Here is a 19,786-nt window from a genome sequence, read left to right on the forward strand (position 1 = left end):
TTTCAAATACTGTTGCATATATACATACCTCTGTGCATACATATATATGTATATAGCAACATTCATGTAATAGCAGCTGCTGCAGCTAAATTTTGTCAATATACGCAGATGTGGAGTAGCGATTAATAATTATTTTTAACTTGGCATTTATTTAATAAAGATTATTTGCTACGGGAAAGAAATACGTAGCTTTTAGTTGGGAAAAATGAATAGGATTCAAATGCTTTTCAATCGCCAGCAGGGCATTGCAAATGACTTCACATATGATTTTGCTTTACGACGTCTTTGTGTGGCCAAAGAAGACAGCTGGCGTGGAATATTGCCTTCTAATTATAGTTCAGACTATAATCCAGAACCACCGATATTTGCAGCGAAATTTGCAAACTGTGATAATTTCAGACATATTTTAGCCATTGCTAATGAAGATGGGAAGATAGCGCTACAAGATACCACAAAAAGAAACGAAGAACCCGAAGAGCGAGCACTCAATGCACCACAGTGTCATTACAACGCCGTTTTCGATTTGGAATGGGCGCCTGGGCAGATGAAATTCGTATCTGCTTCTGGTGACCACACGGCTAGCTTATGGCAAGTGGATGAAGGCGGCGAAATACGTAACATACGGTCCTTTGAAGGGCATACGCGTTCCGTAAAGACTGCGGCCTTTCGAAGACATGACCCATCTGTATTTGCCACAGGTGGACGAGATGGCGCGATTATAATTTGGGATACCCGTGCAAACTTAAATGTGGATTTAACACCACGAGCAGATAACTGCATTTATAGCGGACATGTCGGGGGACCGGGGACGCCAATGTCACAAAAAAAGCGTACACGCACACCTAAGATGACGGCTAATGCCACGTCAAGCAGCATTACAGGATTGGCTTTTCAGGATACCAACACTCTTATTTCATGTGGTGCAGGTGATGGCATTATAAAAGTATGGGACTTACGGCGAAATTATACTGCATATAAAAAAGAACCTCATCCTAAATATAGCCTACCTTATGCTGGCACAAGTACATTTAAAGGCTTCACTAATCTTATAGTCGATGAATCGGGTTCACGACTCTTTGCTAACTGCATGGACAATACAATCTACGCCTATAACCTATGCTCATATTCCTCGAAACCAATAGCACGATTCAAAGGCCTCTTAAATAGTACTTTCTATATAAAATCCTGCCTTAGTCCAGACGGAAAGTACTTGCTAAGTGGAAGTAGTGACGAGAAAGCTTATATATGGAACCTTAACTATCCAGATGAACCATTGGTGGCATTGTACGGCCACACAGTGGAGGTAACTTGTGTTGCATGGGGTTCCACACACGATCAGCCCATTGTAACATGTAACGATGACGCAGTTCACAAAATTTGGCGCATTGGCCCGGAGAATATAAACGAAGGTGAATATTTGGAGTTATGTCGAGGGTATGCTAAGTATGAGCGTGAATTCGGAAAAAAGACACATGGGTCAACACATAAGTATAACTTGCGTGATCTGGAGAATACACCCCGATCACTAAAGCGACTAATGGATCAGAACGAACGCACACCTAGCTCAGTTGAAAAGGCTCTTTTTTGGAGATGCTAGGCGCTGTTGGTGGTGGTGACGATAGTGACACCCAAGATGCGAAACGACAAAAGCCCTTGGAGTCCAGAGGTCGTCGATTATTTAGTCCTTCGTCGAATATATCCAATTCGTCGACATCACCACAAATGCGCTGCATTGCTTTACAGCTTAGGGTTATACCTGAAGAGCTTACTTCTTCACCCCCGAGTCCTATAACAAGCCGAGTACCACATGCACACAACAATGACAGTAACCAAGAAAATACAGTGGGATCCACGCTACCATACGTTTTATTGAAGCACACACACCCAGCCATACCAACACCGCTTTCTGAAAGATCAGTAACTGAAAACCATAACATTAATTATTCTTCACCACCAAACACATCAACGACGGCTTCTACCACAACTGCGCAACAGCCACCTTTGTCTTCGATGATATTTTCACCTACATCAAATCTGCCGAACTACGTACTTGACGGTGAGGCTCCACATCTGGGTATTATGTCACCCAAACGAAAGTACAAAGAAAAGGTTGATTGGTTAACTAAAATACGGAAACAAAAATTAATGTCGACACGTAATGCGTCCTTATCCGACAAAATTATTGAAGACTGCAATGGTGCAGTGTCCGTATCCCCAGTAGCCTCATCGTCGTCACGACTACATAATTTGCGACAGTCTGAGGCTAGTCCGCGCGTCACATCGACTCCACGACGACGCATGTCAAGTGGCTCGCGAGATACTCGTGCAAATAATTCCCCTTCAACGTCTAGCCATCATAACCCACATCATCCAAAAACACCAACATCTAGTCGGCGCAACAGTGAAACCACAATTTTACGATTTTTCAGTGTTCGCACACAACAAACCAGAACTACAACTGAGCCTATACCGACCGGTCCAAACGCTACGGAAACTAATGACCTTGATCGTCTGCCATTGTCACCTGCGAATTCTAATACCCATAGTGGTAGCAGAGGACTCGCTTACAACCCATCCACACATGCTCAAGCTACAACAACTTGTAACGACTGATTTTTTAACGTCTTGATGCTTTAGCGTAAAAGTAATTAATTTTTCACATGCAATTTTGGTAATATGTATGCTTTACTTCGATTGTGCATCAATTTGTGCATATATCAATTGAAACAATGCGGGTATGCATACACCGTTATTTACTTTTTAAAAAAGTTTTTTTTTATAATTAATAGACTTATTTTTAGTTTGTATGACCTAATTTTAAGTGTAACTGAAGGACTTTTCTAAATGAAATAGAAAATTGCTTAGGCATATATGAGAAATAAATTGGAAGCCCGTTTTCGCAAATCGTTAAGAAATTGCAAAACTCTCGTTATTTAAATGCTTTAATTAAAGACACTGGATGTTATAAGTAATACCGAACTGTTAGAAAACGGTGTAAAATGTAGTGAACAAATTTTGCACCATTGGCGCAATACACATTCATTAGATAAGGAAGTTGCAGCTAATTTTATAAACATCAATGATAATGATTTCATGACTAGTTCCCTGAATAGATTAAATTTTGGTTACCAGTTTCACGAAAAAATCAAATACTTTTATAGTAATTCAGATACCAAGCAATATCCGGCTATTTTGAAAACTATACAAACTGCTACAGTAGATAAATCAAGTGCTGCTCATGAGCCCCACAGTAATTTGGTATATTCTGGCGCTCGCCAGCACACGTTTTTGATAACGGATTTATTAGTTCATCATGCTCAAGGATTTAGTAAATTTTTCAATTCGCAACGTGAATGTAAAATATGGTGGATGCGAGTTAGTTCGGATCCTAGTAAATACTTCTTAGAACCATATCATTTTGAGGACACACCGAATACCACGCTACCTACAGGCACACAATCCGTAACCATTAAAACAAAATTACCATATTTCACGTTCGATGTCGAAAGTATTACCCTTGTAGCCTTGGCTGGAGCTGGCTTGAATCAGACTGCGTTTCAGCTTTTGTCCAATGATAAAGGTGACCAAAATATGCCGGCTGTTATACGTTCAGTTATTGATTTGAACGCTGCAACAGGTGCTATTCTCTTTGATAGTGCTGATAATGATCGCGTTAATACTCTGTTACTCGATAGAAAGCTGACTCCAGTTCAATGCGCCGTGGCCTTTCCTTTCAAATAGCCAAAATGCGTAACAAGTTATCTTTCCAATAAGTTTTCACTTCCACAAGTATGCTGAATGCTGCACTTCTAATCTCTGAAAATCGAAAAAGATTAATAAGAACAAAAGCATGCAATTTCGCATGCATACTCACCCAACCGTTTCAGCAAACTTACGTAATGGCCGCGTGGTAGTAAATTTTAGACAATGACATTTATGCATTGTATGTATGTATGTATGTGATTACGTTCCACATCAGGAATAAACCTAGCGCCGTTCTCCATTCATATTGGAGAATAGCTATGTTTCTTTACGGACAATTAACACTAACCCTAACTAGCTGCTGCTAGTTTTGCATGGTGACCGTTCGTAGACAATAAATTTAATTGCTGTTGTCATACAATTGGGGATTTTAAATGTAAAACCAATGCAAAGTCACTGGGTACCACAAAATGTTAATTGGTTATTTTAAATGTAAAACCAATGCAAAGTCACAAAATGTTAATTGGGTATTTTACATGGGAAACCAATCCAAAGTCACTACGTACCACAAAAATGTTAAGATACTATGCTTGCTAAAGTATTTCTTAGGCGGCACCTTATTTTTTAACAGCAAGACGCCCAATGATATGCAAACTTATGCCGGTGGGAAGTGGGATTGTTGAGTGCCGATGTAAACCAAGATACATAAGTCTCCAAATGTCGATAAGCAGGTTCACGTCACATACTCAAGTACACACACACATATGTTAAAACCTGCTATTGACAAAATATGCGGATGAAAGCACAAATGAAAAATAATAAAAATAAATAAATGCTACCACACTCATACGCACAGGCATTTTTTTCGGTATAATTTAATTCAAGTAAAATTCTACGTTGCCCATACATCCCTGCACAGTAGAATGCATGGCATCCATGCAATTCATCATCCAAAATTTTGTAGGTCGTGAGTTAACATTATGCTACATTCACACTAGGTGGTTCTTTGATAAGAAAAATAATGTATATAATGCCAAGTTCACACCCACCGAATTATGCGCTTGCACTCATCAAAATGTTGCGCCTTTCATACCACTCGCCACCCAACAATACATATATACGTTATAATATCCACTGCAACGATATCTGACCCTATTTCAGCCGTAACGATGTCTCATATCGCCACTATGAGGAAACGAGCCGAACAACGCGCCCACCGCTATCCGCTACCGTGCCGCCTATGCGACGCACACCACCCGATTAGGCTCTGCCCTATTTATCGGGCAAAATCGCCCGAGGAGAGACTGCGCGAAGCTCTACTGGGCCGCTATTGCGCAAACTGCCTTGCCATGACCCACCAGCTGAAGGAGTGTCAAAGCGAGGGAAGATGCCGTAGGTGTGGCGAGAAACACCACTCCACTCTGCATTTAGAGGATGAGCCAACGCGCCAACGAAAATGTGAGTCATGGAGGGCACGAGGCAATGAAGGCGACTCAGAGGAACCAGTCCCCAAACCATGGAGTGTGCAAGTGGAAGAAGCCGAGGCAGACGGCACTCTGTCACTATACGCGTCCGACTCGGGAACCGAGACTAGGTCTCCCGGTCCAGAGATTGAAGAAGGGGAAGTCATTGAGCGCGGAGCGGGGACTCGGCCTCTCCGCCCGCTTACTAACGGGGGACCGGAAACACGGTCTTTCCGGCCTCTGCTGCGGCATGAACGCAGAAGTACGGCTGGATCCGAAACACGGGTTCACCGAGCACGCCACCAAGGGCGACAAAGCCGCAGAGCGGGAACTCGGCCTTTCCGCCTGCGCCAATCCACAACATTCCAACACGAAGATAGACTGGTGACTAGGCCTCGCCAGCTATCACGACCGCACGCCTTTCGAAATACCATAATAACGCCATCACTCCAGCCCACTATATCCGTGGCGCCGACGGCTGTTGTAAAGGTGGAGGCGAGAGGGCGCCTACATCTGGTCCGCGCGCTTATTGACGCCTGCGCGCCGAACACTATCTTGTCCGCGGATCTGGCCCAAGAGCTAGGGCTTCAGGAAACCTATATCGGCGGGCAACGAGGGTGTTTCCTATGCATAAGGGGCAAGCATGGGCAGAACAAGCGGGTGGCGACCCATGCGCTTGTTATACCCCATTACAACCATGTCTCACCTAGGACTAATGTGGATCCCTCAGTTGCTACGCCGTATATCCACATTCGGCTTGCGGATCCAAGTTTTTTCGCATCAGCACCGATACGCCTTGCCCTTGGGTCGGACGTGTATGCGGACCTAATCTTGCCCGGAACTTTACCGACGTCGTTTGGCCCCCTCATTGCGCAAAGCACTATTTTCGGTTGGGTGCTGTCAGGGGCGTGCCGGCCGTAAATTTTACTCATATAAAAAACCAAAATAAAATGTGAATTATTTGAATTTTTTTGTAATGAAATAAAGTGCATTGAATTATAACCATGCTTGTATCCCATGATTTTCACTCTATGATTTACTAGGTGTTTTAGGGGAAAAAGGATGGAACCGCTCGTCGAAGATCTTGGTGATGGTGGCGCCGCTCTCAACAGCACAACATACATGAATTCACACACTTGTTTTGTAATTGTAAGAACATATGAAGCTGGCAGCTCGAGCGTTTCCCAAGCACAGATGTTGCGTCCCGCAAGGGGGCGGCATGTTTAGGCCTTCAGCCTAAATATTTCAAAAAGCTCCACCCTAATGCCATTTTCTCTAACTCACTCAAATACGTATTTGTGTACGCATGCGTGTGTATATAACTATACATGCGCACGTATGTATACACATACGTATTAACGCGAAGACTTGGGCCGTTAGCAAGTCCTTCTCGCCGGACAACGAACTTTCGTTAACTTTCCCCATCTATATCAATGTTTGTCCGGCGGTCCGCAACTAACGCGATTTAATTTATTCCTTCACTTCTCTTTTGAATCATCAAGGAAGAACACCGGAGCTACCAGCCTCATCGATATTTCCCGCATTAAGGTAATAGACTCAATTGTATACAAAGAAATCTTGACAAATATATATGACTATTGGTTTGAATTAATACTAAATCACTGTCTGTATCATTTTATTTCTTTTTGCAAATAATACGAAACCCCTGTGCGTCTGAGCGCTAAAGTCGAGGAAGCACATGCGTTTTGACAGCCCCTAAGTAGTATTTTCTCAGGCTTTATTTTACTGAAACATTCCAATTATGTATACAGGTATACATTTGCATAAAATAGCACGTATTTTAAACGAATTGCTTCCTATTTTGGCATACAGTGTAGTTCTGCGTTAAATTCCCTTCTGCAGTATACGCATAAAATCGAACGGTATTTTTGCCAATAACTTATAAGCGAATTATTGGAAGTTAAAGGTAAATTATTACTGTTTTTAGCCTTCAATGCAATGCGCATATTTCTGTTCAGCGTCTTAGGTTTTTTGGTGGTGGCGCCAACGCGGACCGCCATCCCTCTCTTAAGTACCTACCCGCTTATTTACCCCACCCGTCTAAGAACGTAAATTTGGCGTATCCCATTTACCATTTTACTTATAATTTTCCTCTTTTAAGTGCTTCCGCAACACATTCGGCAAAAACAACTCCAAATATTCAACGGTAATTTTTAGCCGCTTGAAACTTGCTAATTATTACACTAAAATTGAATGGGCTATAAACACTTATGAGAAAAAAGTTTGAAACTTTGATGCATTTTTTCAGTGTTCTACTAAATTTTAGGTTTGCAGCTCTCAAGAAAAATCACAAGAAATATATTTCATTATTTCTGTGGGTTGAAAAAGTACTTTGCTTTTAGGTCTGTTTCCAGCCCTCAAGAAAAACGAGGAATTCATATAAAATAACGCACAGAAATGGATAAAATTATTGTTTAAAAAACTAAAACCTCGCTATTATAATTTCCATTCGTACAGTCATCAGGTATGTAACTTGAGAATGCTGCATCTTTAAATCGCATCAATATTACATAGTTACATCCCGAGCTAATAAAAGGGAGGTAAAAAGAAATTTTTTTCTATCAAAATTTCTTAAACCAGATTGCAGCTTTCAAGAGCTGCAAACAGCCTTTATATGGTATTTGTTAGGGAATGAACTGCATTTTAATTGAAAAATTAATAAATAAACATAAGCGGCAAACAACATCATTTTGCCTCTTACGTTTTGATAATAAATACTTAGAGCAGATTTAGTAATCAGTTTTTTGGTTCTGTATTCTGACGGGGAATATTTGCTATTATTTTTGTTGGGCCTATACTCAAATTCACGAACGAAAGCTCCGGAGGGCCAAAAAGAACTACTATGCAGCATGTAAAAATTTTCTAAATTTACGTCTATTTTAAATGAAGAAATATTTCTTTCATATTTAAAATTAAATTTTCTGATACTTAAGTTGACAGTTTTAACTTTGGACGAGATGTAAAACTTTATATCGTCCTCGGAAGTATCCCTCGAAAATCTAGATACAAATATAGACTTCTTTGGGGGAACCACAACCAGTCTCCTAGTATCAGACTCGATTACCGGCGGACGGGGTTGAGTAACTGAGTTACTAATTGAGGGTAGAGTAAGCGTTGGAAGATTAGATGGCGGTGCCACAACTTCAACGGGGGACGGGGAAGATACTGCAGGGTCGTTATTATTAGAAGCAGACTTTGATATATGTTCTTTTGAGGAAGATAACTCCGTTGTCTGTGGACATGGAGAAGAAAGATTAATTAAGTCATTCGGAAGATTGTTCTGACGTGGAACGGTCCTTTCATTAGGCGGACTATGAAGACGCTTACGATTTGACACATGAATGTCCTTCATAGATTGTACGGTATCTAAGCATTTAAAAGATTTAAATACATTTTCATAATGTTTAAATTTTTCGGTCTGTACCGACAACTCTCTACCTACCTCAGAAAACCCATTTCTGGTTTGCCTAAACAACTTAAAGAGATCAACTTCGGTTGACCTGCACTTTAAGCAAGACCAGCGAAGACCTTTGCCATCATTAATAGCGTCCAGAATTCTTCCTGTCAAACCAGCACATTTTAGATGGCAAATACCATCACAGAGCCAGCACGATAAGTAGCGTTCAGATTCGCTTTTAATTTGGCAGTTATCAAGATCACACTTCATATTGAAAGATTTAATAACACTTATGTTAATAAAAAGACAAGCAAAATAAGTTTAACACAACACACACAACAATTTAGGAGCTGATGAATTTAGCTTAAAAATATATGTAGCGAACAGTTTGAGTATCACTGTATTGTGACACTTAATAAACGCAGCGCAAACAGCTGTGACAAGAAATACTAAACGAAGTAAACAAAAAGAGCAAAAAGAAATGTGCAAAAATAGAAACGATCTCAGTTAACTACAAAGGAATAACAACAACAATGATAACAACAAATGACTCGGCAAGATTAGATGTAAGCTAGTGAAATTTAATTAAATTTAATAAAAACCACAAAAATCACAAAACTTTCACTTAGCTTCGGTTATTATCACACTAAGATGCTCGTAGGCACTTTTTATAGCAACTTTTACTCAAAATTAGCACAATAAACTTTGCAAAATACAAAGACCAATCAAGGCACAATATAAGTAGAACTTCACAGCTTGACGTTTGCGGAGTAAACAAGTATATACTAATAACAAACAATTTATGAAGGGATATAAACTTAGGTATCTTCAAGAGTGATTATATATGTACTTTTTTTTTTTTTTATAATAAAATCCCAACGGTTTTTACCCTCCATTCCCGCCCATCCGCACGAGGGGCGCAGTCCGCATGACGTACGGAACCAATATTTTAAATTTTTGTGCCGAGTCACGATAGGCAGGAGTTTGTTAAGTGTCGAGATCTAAAACTGTTCAGCTACAGAACTAAATTCATCAGCTGATTTTATGTATTTATGTCAATAATTCACTTATTGAGAGAGGAGAGTATCGCTTTCTTAATGCTGAAAAGCGGATCTGATATATCAAACGTGCTGGAATGAGAGTTAAAATCCTGGCATAAGCAACGGAGTGGGTCGTGCAATTCAAAATTGGTTTTACAAGCTTTCAGAAATATGGGACAAAAGTGTCTTGATACGCGTAACGGAACATTAAAGCTTACATCAGCCAGAAGAGACGGACTTGAAATTGAGCCTGTCAGTAATTTAACCATAAAAATTATACCAAGCATTTCCCTGCGACTGGTAAGTGTAGGAAGGTTAATAAGTTTTAAGCGACTCGTATAAGGTGGAAGACTATATTGAGAATCCCATCGGAAATTTCTTAAAGCAAAAAGTAGGAATTGTTTTTGAATTGATTCTATCTTGTCTGAGTAAATTTGATACCTTGGATTCCAAACCACCGAGCCGTATTCCAGAATCGGCCTAACTAATGTTGTAAACAGGGTCTTAGTGATATACGGGTCACTAAATTCTTTTGACCATCGTTTCACAAATGCAAGTACACCTTTAGCCTTGTTGACTGTCACATTAATGTGAAGAATAAAATTAAGCTTAGGATCCATTGTGATACCAACGTCCACAAAATTGTATACCTGTTCCAGGTTATGGTTACCTATTATATAAGAAACTGGCAGAACAGCTCTTCGCGAGAAGCACATTACTTTACATTTCTTAAGATTTAGAGGCATAAGATTTACTTTACACCAGTAAGCCATGCTGTTTAAGTCTGATTGTAGCAAAGACCTTTCTTCAATTGAAACGTACGATTTATAAAGTTTTACATCATCTGCATACATTAAAATTTTGGAGAATTTTATATCTGTAGAAATATCGTTTATAAAAAGCAAGAACTGAATCGGGCCTAGGTGGCTACCCTGAGGGACTCCTGAAGTAACATCAATGACGTCAGAGATAGTATTTTTAAACAATACCCTTTGTGATCTATCATAGAGGTATGAAGAGATCCAACGTAGAAAATTAGGTGGAAGACCAAGAAGATCAAGTTTATAGCTGAGCAACGAGTGGCACACTTTGTCAAATGCTTTACTGAAATCAGTATATATAACATCAACAGTTTTGCTCTCACTAAATGCTTTTGAGATATAGGATGTTAATTCAAGTAAATTTGTAGAAGTTGATTTGCCCTTGCAAAATCCATGTTGACTGTATGAAATGCTTGAAGTGATAGAATGCGTCAACCGATTTGTTATAATTGCTTCAAATAATTTAGGAATTGCAGAAAGCTTAGCTATGCCCCGGTAGTTCTCCACTGAAGACCTGCTACCGCTTTTATGTAAGGGGGTTATGAACGATTCCTTCCATACAGTTGGAAAAACGCCCTCTTTAAGAGACAAATTAAATAAGGCTGTTAACGGCTCATAGAGATAATCAGCACAATTTCTAAGAAAACAAGTGGGGATCTGGTCAGGACCAAAAATGAGTATTACGGTTTATGTCGTAAAAATGATTAAGTTTCTAATAATGAATGAATTAGCGAGAATATCGGAAAGCGAAAATATGTATGTGTGTTGGTAAAGGGAATGACTGTTTCAACTTACATGATTTGTAGTTACTTTGTATGGATTATTGTGCGTGCCTTCTGCTCCATGTTTGCGCAAACCGGTGAGGTATGACAGCTTTTCTTGCGTATATGTTTTTTTTCTTTTTACTTTTTCCTTAGAACTAATTATTCATGTACATATAGAAATATAAAATTTTACAGCTTACAAATTCTAATGATATAAAGAAGCCGATTTCAGTAAATTATGGATGAAATAACTTTAGTAAAACATATTTAGATAACAATATTCAATTCAGCAAAATTATGTATTTAACGTTAAGATGCAAGAATTAGGAACTCACTTTAACATGAATTTGTGTAAATATTATCTACTGAAACTTTGGGTGATTAGTGAAATTAAATTTTAACTATCCTTCTTTAAAATTATTTCTGTTTGTTTTTTTTTTGTATTAATTTATATAGAAGTGTTTCTGAGGGTTTAGGCTTTAACTTTAAACTCTTGGCTTGTGAATCTTAAGCCCAGGCTTCGACGGTATGGTGTTCACGTGCTCCTCCCAACGTTTGGAGTCCACTTTTAAAACTTTTGCAAAGTCAGCAAGCACAGTCTTTGGGTGTTTTGCTTTATTTGAAATGAGTGTTTCCTATCAAAGATAGAGTCGAATAGGATTCAAGGTTTTGAGTTGTAGATCCGGGTAAATATATAATCCACGTGGTTACAATGCCTTGTCTTTTCCCAAAAATTTAATTTTTACCACTTTATAGAAAAAATAAATTCCAGGCACGATTGTAATATATATTTTGTATTATTTCACAAGTTTTTTTGTTCAAAAATATTCTTGGATGAGTGCACTATTTTCCGATGAAATATTTCGCAACTTTGCTCCGTCGAAGTCACAAACGAAAAGGCAGAAGAATGGTCGACTTCGCTTCGAGAGACATATGTATTTTCATTTTTCCCTTTTCCCTATTTCTTTACATGCCACTGCTGCTTGTCAAGCATAATCATTAAAGGCTCGAGTTCCCAAAAAGTTATTCGAAGAAAGGCAACCATCACAAAACAGGTTAATCTTGGACTTTCAGATCTGAAAAATGATTTGTGGTTGTGTGTCATATCGCCTGCATATCCCTTTCGTGAAACGTTCCAATTACCTTTCCATTTTGGTCTTCTAAAACGTAATGTGAAGTGTCGTTCCACTTCATTGGAAAAAGAAGGAGGCGTACCTTTAGACGCGCTGAAGCCCTGGTGCTCCGCCGGCGCTGCTACCGGCCAACGCCTGCTTTCGTGTGGGAGCCCTAGCGCTCCGCTGTATGCTGCTGCGTACCGCTGTCGTGCTGAGTTGCAATAGCCCCGCAAAATGGCACTTTTGTAAAAAAAATTACATTTCAATACATTTTTGTGAAATCCTTTGCGTGCACTTCTTTTTCTCAACAAAAATTTTCTAATTTATAAAGGTTATTCAACTGGTTTATCTTATTTTACCATTGAACTTTTGTTTGGAAAATGTAGCTTTATTTTATTGCTAAATGTGAATGATTAAAAGGAATGACACCTTTTTTGGCACTTTTATTTTTCTATTTGGCACATTTTGGCACTTTTTTATCCTCAATATGGCACCTCATAACTAAGGATAGTTGGCAGCCCTGATTGGAAGATTTCTGCTGTGTTTTGGGGCAACAACTTGTCTGCAGTAAAAAAGCATATAATTTGTATTTCAAAAGTGTGTGAAAACCAATCAATTAACTTATATGATCTCGGTTCCGATATTAAATAATCAATAATTGTTTATACCCGCATTTTGGCACATTGGCTCGTTGAATGTGCCATTTAATAAATAGTGTCGTCGTTCTCCTTAGCTGCTTTTAAATGATGGTGTCACAAATTGCTGGCGGAGACATGAATACAGTGTAAGAAAATTCTTTTTCTATAATTGTTTCCTTATAGAAAGATTGGTTTCTTTTCCACCTTAGACATTCCCAATTCGTTCAAAATATGCTAATTTAAAACACAGAATTCTTTCAGTGTTCCTCCGGGGTTTTTGGACATGGACTGTTTCTTCAATTTAATAGTGTTCGCTTTATTTTTGTGGAAACGAAACATGTTCTGCAAGTTATGGATCATTTCTATACTCTTTCTTCAAATATTTCTCGTATTCCAGCTGTGCGCAGGTGTTTAGTTTTTCGCATCGTGTTTTTACATGTTCGTAATTAAAATTTTTTTAATAAAATCAATTGGTGGTAGTTCATGATTGTGTGTGGATTAATATCACTACACTGAGGATTTGGCAATAACCTTTTTCATCTATTAAAAAACAACACTTACGGGGCAATGTTTATTGTAAGAACAACATTTTTTTCTATGAATCGACATACTTTAAGCATTGTTGACGCTATTTCCATTTGAATGAGGAAATAGCGTCAATGACTTTATTTCCAAATTTTTGTTGACTTTATTTCGCTTTTGAAATAAAGTCAATTGACCTTATTTCCATTGACCTTATTACCAGTCACCGATTTGTAGGGTTGCAAATTGTATGCATTACATCACCCTCCTTTGGAAAAAGAAGAATTTGGCAGAGTGATCAGTTTTGCCATATTCTTCTTGCCCAAAATTTATAACCAGAATTAAATTATTTTGAAGGAACGAATTTGGAAATGCTTGAGGAATATTCATCCCCTTTACATTCGTTCGTTCATAACAATTTAACTTAAGCTAAATATTCAATCAAAAGCTATATTTACTTAGTTATTATTACTAATTTTAGTTATTTATAATTATTTAATCTGCAAACTATTCTTGAAGTATAAAGATAAGTATAATATTTTGTATGTAGCTTATGATAATTAACTATGACTTAAGAGTCTATTTAATTGAAATTTACATAAGTATATTTTAATTTGCCTATGGCAAAATGGAAATTCGAGTTTCTTTTTTTTGATAGTGTTTGCACAAAAATGTTTAAAGTTTGATTTTAAGAATTCATGAAAAATGCTTTTTGTTTTAATAAATTCGTTTCATATTTTGTAACAACAATTCTTATATTACAATTTGTAGAAAAATATATTATAAATACTTATATTTTTCCTTGAGCTAGTTTTCATATTGAAAATTTGTACATTTCAGATTATTTTGTTGTTTTGTACATTTTTATTTTTGTTTATAAGGTAATAAAGTGGAATTAAAATTAATTATGCATACGTATGTATATGGGCAAATCTAAAAAATAGGTACACTTTCAAAAAAAAAAATTTTAATTTTTAAATTTGTGAGCACATTTATGTTTTATATATCATTTTATTCGTAATCTCTTAATAAATCGATTAATATAAGTGTAATTCATTTTCATCAAGTGCTTCAGAAGTTAGACGAGGAATAAACATGAAATGGAAAACAAAATAATAAGCTGGGTGCAAATTACGCTGTTCAAGTTGTAAACTTTGAGCAAAGATTTTGAAAGTTGAACTCACTTAATTGGGACGTTCTTAATTCAATGGCATGCTCCGTTTTACCAGATTCGCTCTGGTTTTCGAGATAGCGGTACTTGAAAATATGATTAAATGTTAACTATTTTATAAATAACTCCCTCAGTTTTGAAGTTATTTTACTAAAATTTTGCACATACCACTTTTTTAATATTACCTTAATTATTCCTTAAAATTATCGAAATAGGTTCACATTAACATATAGCTCCAATACAACTGATTACTCAGATATGTGTTTTTGCGCTATAACTCTAACTTCATATCTGAATAATAAATTGTATGCGCGCTATATGTTAAATTAAACCTATACTAAATTTTAACCTGTTTAATTGGAGGAGTTATAACGCAAAACAACCACTCTGATCAATTAGTTGTATAGGAGCTAGATGTTTTAGTGAACCGATTTCGATGATTTTATGGAATAGTTAAGGTAATATTAAAAAACGGTTATGTGCAAAATTTTAGTAAAATATCTTCAAAACTCAAGGAGTTTTTTTTATAGAATAGTTAAAATTTAAGCAAAGTTTCAAGTACTGCTATCTCGAAAAGTGGAGCCAATAGGGCAAAACTGAGGACGCCATTGAATTTAGAAGGTTCCAATTAAGTAACACCAAGTATCAGAACATTTGTCGAAAAAAATTTGCTTTGATACCACTCTCGAAATATTCTGACTAAAAGAAGGAGCATCATTAAAAGTAGTAAATCAGGGTTTTTACAAACTTCTAGAGACAAATTTATTGAAGCATTTTACAGGTATATGTAAATTTATGAGGGCTAGCAGTTATAAAAAGATTTAGATCGTTTCGACGTATTTTCCAAATGTGCCTTCAATTAAGGTGTTTTTGGAATAAAAATTACGCTCAAGATCGCAGAATATTTTATCTTTAAAAGTTAGTTTATTCTGAAAGCACACATCTTGCTAAGGTATCAAATTATTCGTAATTGTTTGTAGAATGCAACACATACCTAAAAGGTTCTTAAAATTAAATGCTTCAAAACCTATACGCGATAAACCAAAAATTTTGAAAATTGTGAAATGTGGAGTAACAGACTTTGAGTTACTTGCCATTTCGTTATTTTTTAAGGCACACTTTTCTTACCTACTACATATGAAGTGTACACATAAGTGCTAAATGCCCATTTAATTTCAAATCTGAATATGGTGTGCTTCAAAAGTTATAACATAATTAATTGTGCCCCTCTTAAAAATTACATAAAAAATTCACTTGTTTTCATTATTTTTTTAAATTTAAACACCTGTAATTCAAAAGTTATGCAGCAAATTGATCCAAATTTTTTTTGAGGCTTCAAGTATACGTCAAGGAATTAGTTTACAACAGTGAAAATAAAGCTAAATAACACAAAGGTTACCTGTTTTTTTAGATTTGTCCATATATAAAAAAAAATTGTTTTATTTAATTTTATGAATTCTATTCTTATGTACTGTTTTTTCTTTGTTTTTTGCTTCATCAAAAATTGTGACGTTTACACCGTCAATTTTTGTTATAACGTATGGCCCTTGGTATATGTTTTCATGCTTATTGCGTGGTTCTTTTTGAACAAGAACCCTGTCGTTAACGCTAATTGATAACGGACGCGCCGTTTTATCTTATATTAGTTTGTTTCGAATTTTGTGTTTATTAATTAATTCTTTAACGATTTTGTGCGAATTTTGCATGCGATATTTAACTTCTTTCGCATAATTTTCTACATTATAAATCGGGTCAATTTTATCTTTTTTCAAATCTTGAGGCACTGTTGCCTTTTTCCCAAATATTAATTCAAATGGGGAAAATTTATTATCGAAAACTGTGTTAGTTGTTGTGTTGTGTAAAAATGTAAAATATTTTAAATAAACATCCCAATCGGAAAATGTTTCATTTAAATATGCTCGTAAATATTCATTAAAAACTCTGTGGTTACGTTCGATAGTACCCACAGTTTCATGATGGTGTGCGGTTGAAAAATCGTGTTTAACCTTTAAAAGTTTGGTCAATTCAGTGAAAATTTCATTTTTAAATTCGGTGCCTAAGTCTGATTTAATGGAATTCATTACACCGTAAGTTAAGACAAAACTTTCGAAAATAGCAGAGGCAATCGTTTTAGCGCTTTTGTCTGGCACAGCTACTGTTACCAAATACTTTGTTAAATCGCATATAATGGTAATTGCGAACCTATTACCATTATTTGACTCTGGTAGGGATCCTAATGTGTCGATTACAATAATATCAAATGGTTTGCAAGGTGTTGGCGTTAATACAAGATTTTCCTTGTTTTTAGGTTTAACCTTGTTTAATAAACATTTTGAAAAATTTTTACCAAACTTGGATACATCACGGGTCATATTTTTCCAGTGATACTTTGTACGTAATTTTGCATAAAATTTTTTAATTCCGCAGGTGTCCGCCTGTTATAGGGTCATTATGGTAAATGGTCATTAACTTTAACTTTTTATCATCGTCAGATACTGTTTCTACCGGTTCTGTTAATACGATTTGTTAAAATTTTAAAATATTATTACCGCTGATTTTTAAATTAGAAATAGAGAAATTATTGAAAAATATATCATCTTTTGGCCACTCTACTTTCTTAATGTTGCGATTGCCGGCTTCATTATCGAGCCTCAAAAGTAACTCGTCTAAACAAGTTGTTTCGTTAACATTCGCAAAATTAAGTAATTCTTGTTCCTTGTGTTTTAAATGTGCACATATTTGAATATTTGAAATTTTGTTATCTTTATCGTAGCGAAAATGCGTTACTATTCGCGGAATATTTTTAGAAAAATTTTATGAAAATTTATCGTAAACTTGTACTGTAGGGCTGTCCGTGTAATTGTTTTCGTTTTGTAATTCTATTGTTTTTGTCATTGATCGCGTTTTCATAGCTAAAACATGTTTTGTAGAGTCTTTTATTTCGTTAATGGTAATGCGTGAAAGTGCGTCTGCTCCAACGTTTGACTTGCCTTTTATGTACTCAATAGTGAAGTCGTATTCTGACAGTTCTAGGTGTATTCTAGCAAGATGGGTCCTTCATGTTAAAAAGATAAACTAAGGGTCGATGGTCAGACCTCACCTTAAAGTGAGTGCCGTAAACATAAGGTCGAAACTGCTTGATAGCAAAATATATAGCTAAAAGTTCTAGTTCTATAATAGGTTTATTTTGTTCTGCTTTGTTAAAAGACTTAGAAGCGAAGCATACTGGTAAGTCGTTGCCATTATGATTTTGGCTTAATATAGCACCGCACCCGTTTTTCGAAGCATCTACCGTTATTAAAAATTCTTTAGTAAAATCAGGATATTGCAAAAGTTTAGGAGACATTAGGGCTGATTTTAAGTGTTGAAATGCAGTTTCACAAGCGTTGTCCCATAAGAATTCGACATTTTTTCGACTCAGTTTATTTAAAGGTGCTGCCAGCGACGCAAAGTTAGGTATGAACCTTCTATACTAATTTGCAAACGCAACGAAACGACGAACAGCGTCTTTATCTGAAGGTTTTGTATACTTTTCGATTGCGTTTATTTTTGAATCGTCTGGCAGCAGTCCCTTTTCTGAGCACTTGTGCCCTAAAAATGTTACCTCAGAACGAAGAAAATTGCATTTTGTTGGGTTTAGCTTGAGATTAAACATGTCTCGAACACTTTAGCTAGATTTTTTAAATGGTGAGTCTCACTACAACCTATAACTATGACGTCATCAACGTATAAAAAAGCTTGATTTGGAGAAATGCCTGAAAAGGCTATTGACATCATTCGAGTAAAAGAATTCGGTGCTACGTTTAAACCGAATGGTAAAACTTTCCAGCGAAAAGCTCCCTTGTCAGTGCTGAAAGATGTTATATCTCGCGAGTTTTTATGCAATGGAATTTGATGGAAACCAGAAAACAGATCTAAAGTCGAAAAGTATTTTGCTCGACCAAGGTTGTCTAATATGTCGTCCACACGTGCTAGTGGAAATTTGTCAGCGATAAGCTTTTCATTAACCGCCCTAAAGTCAACGCACATGCGATTTTTGGCCGGATGGATATTTTTTTGGTACTAAAATTAATGGACTGTTATAATTAGAGGAGCTTGGTTCGATTAAGTCATTTCGCAGTAAAGTATCGACTTGTCTATTTATTTCTTCGCGTTGTGAGTACGGCAAACGATAGTTTTTGATATAAACGGGAGTCTTGTCATTCAGTCGAAGTTTCTGTTCGTAAAAGTTGTTGAGTGTCATACGGTCTGTTTTTAAGGCAAATACATCGGCGTATTGTAGGCATTATTCGAGCAATTTGTTTTTAGCATATTTTGGCATTTGTTTTTGTAAAATTGACTTTAGTTCCTCTAAACGTTTTGTCTCTTGGGAAGTTTCGTTTATTTTGTAGACATTATAGTTACTTATATCCTCAGCTTTGATGTTATAGTTACGAACGTATTTTACCTCGTCCGTAGTATTTATTACTTTCAAAATTAGATTTGTTGTGTCAACGACACATTTTGATGTAAAAACACCAGAACAAAGCTCGTGAGAGCCTACGAAAACAGGGTTTTTGAAATTAGTCAATTTAAATAAACGAAAAACTTCACATCTTGGAGGAATTACTAAAGTGTCGGTATTTGAACCGTGCAAAATTGCTATTTTAGTGCTTTCGGTCCCGATGCCGATAGTTATGCTGTCATTTGCGTAGTTAATAATACATCTGTTCGTCTTTAAAAAGTCCTTGCCTAGTATGCCATCAGAAGGTATATTAAAACTGTCATCTACAACGTGAAGAGTATGCGGAATAAACAAATTTTATACAACCAAGTTTGTACTTACAGTTCCCAATGTTGTAACCGTTTCAGTTGTTGCACCAGTGATGTTTATGGTATTGCTACTGTTAATTGATGAATTTCTTGCTAAACTGGAAATCTTGATTAAAGAGATGTCTGCCTGTGAATCTACGAGAAACGAGCATAATTTGTAAGAATCGGTACAATTTAATTCAATAAAATCTGAATAATTAAGGTTCAAGCAGTAAATAGATTTTTCAGGGGTAGCTACGTTCAATTGCTTAGCTCCTGCTCCCCCAGTGTTCGCTCCTGAGGGGCATCGGCGTTTAAAAATCGAACATTAGAAGTGTTTC

At 36.6% G+C, this 19,786-nt stretch overlaps 1 protein-coding gene and 1 pseudogene across 1 annotated transcript; both read left to right on the forward strand.

Moving 5' to 3' along the window:
- The first annotated feature begins 205 nt into the window (after positions 1-205).
- LOC118754349 lies at positions 206-2,970 on the forward strand (annotated as a pseudogene).
- LOC118754350 (DNA polymerase subunit gamma-2, mitochondrial-like) lies at positions 2,730-3,811 on the forward strand. Its single transcript, XM_036489222.1, has 2 exons — positions 2,730-2,735; positions 2,953-3,811. The coding sequence occupies exons 1-2, from the start codon at positions 2,730-2,732 to the stop codon at positions 3,739-3,741; spliced, it is 795 nt and encodes a 264-aa protein (XP_036345115.1). The 3' UTR covers positions 3,742-3,811.
- Positions 3,812-19,786: the final 15,975 nt, after the last annotated feature.

Source organism: Rhagoletis pomonella, unplaced genomic scaffold (genome assembly GCF_013731165.1).
Source record: "Rhagoletis pomonella isolate Grant_MI unplaced genomic scaffold, Rhpom_1.0 Rhpom_scaffold_03754, whole genome shotgun sequence".
NCBI classification, from domain to species: Eukaryota; Metazoa; Arthropoda; class Insecta; order Diptera; family Tephritidae; genus Rhagoletis; species Rhagoletis pomonella.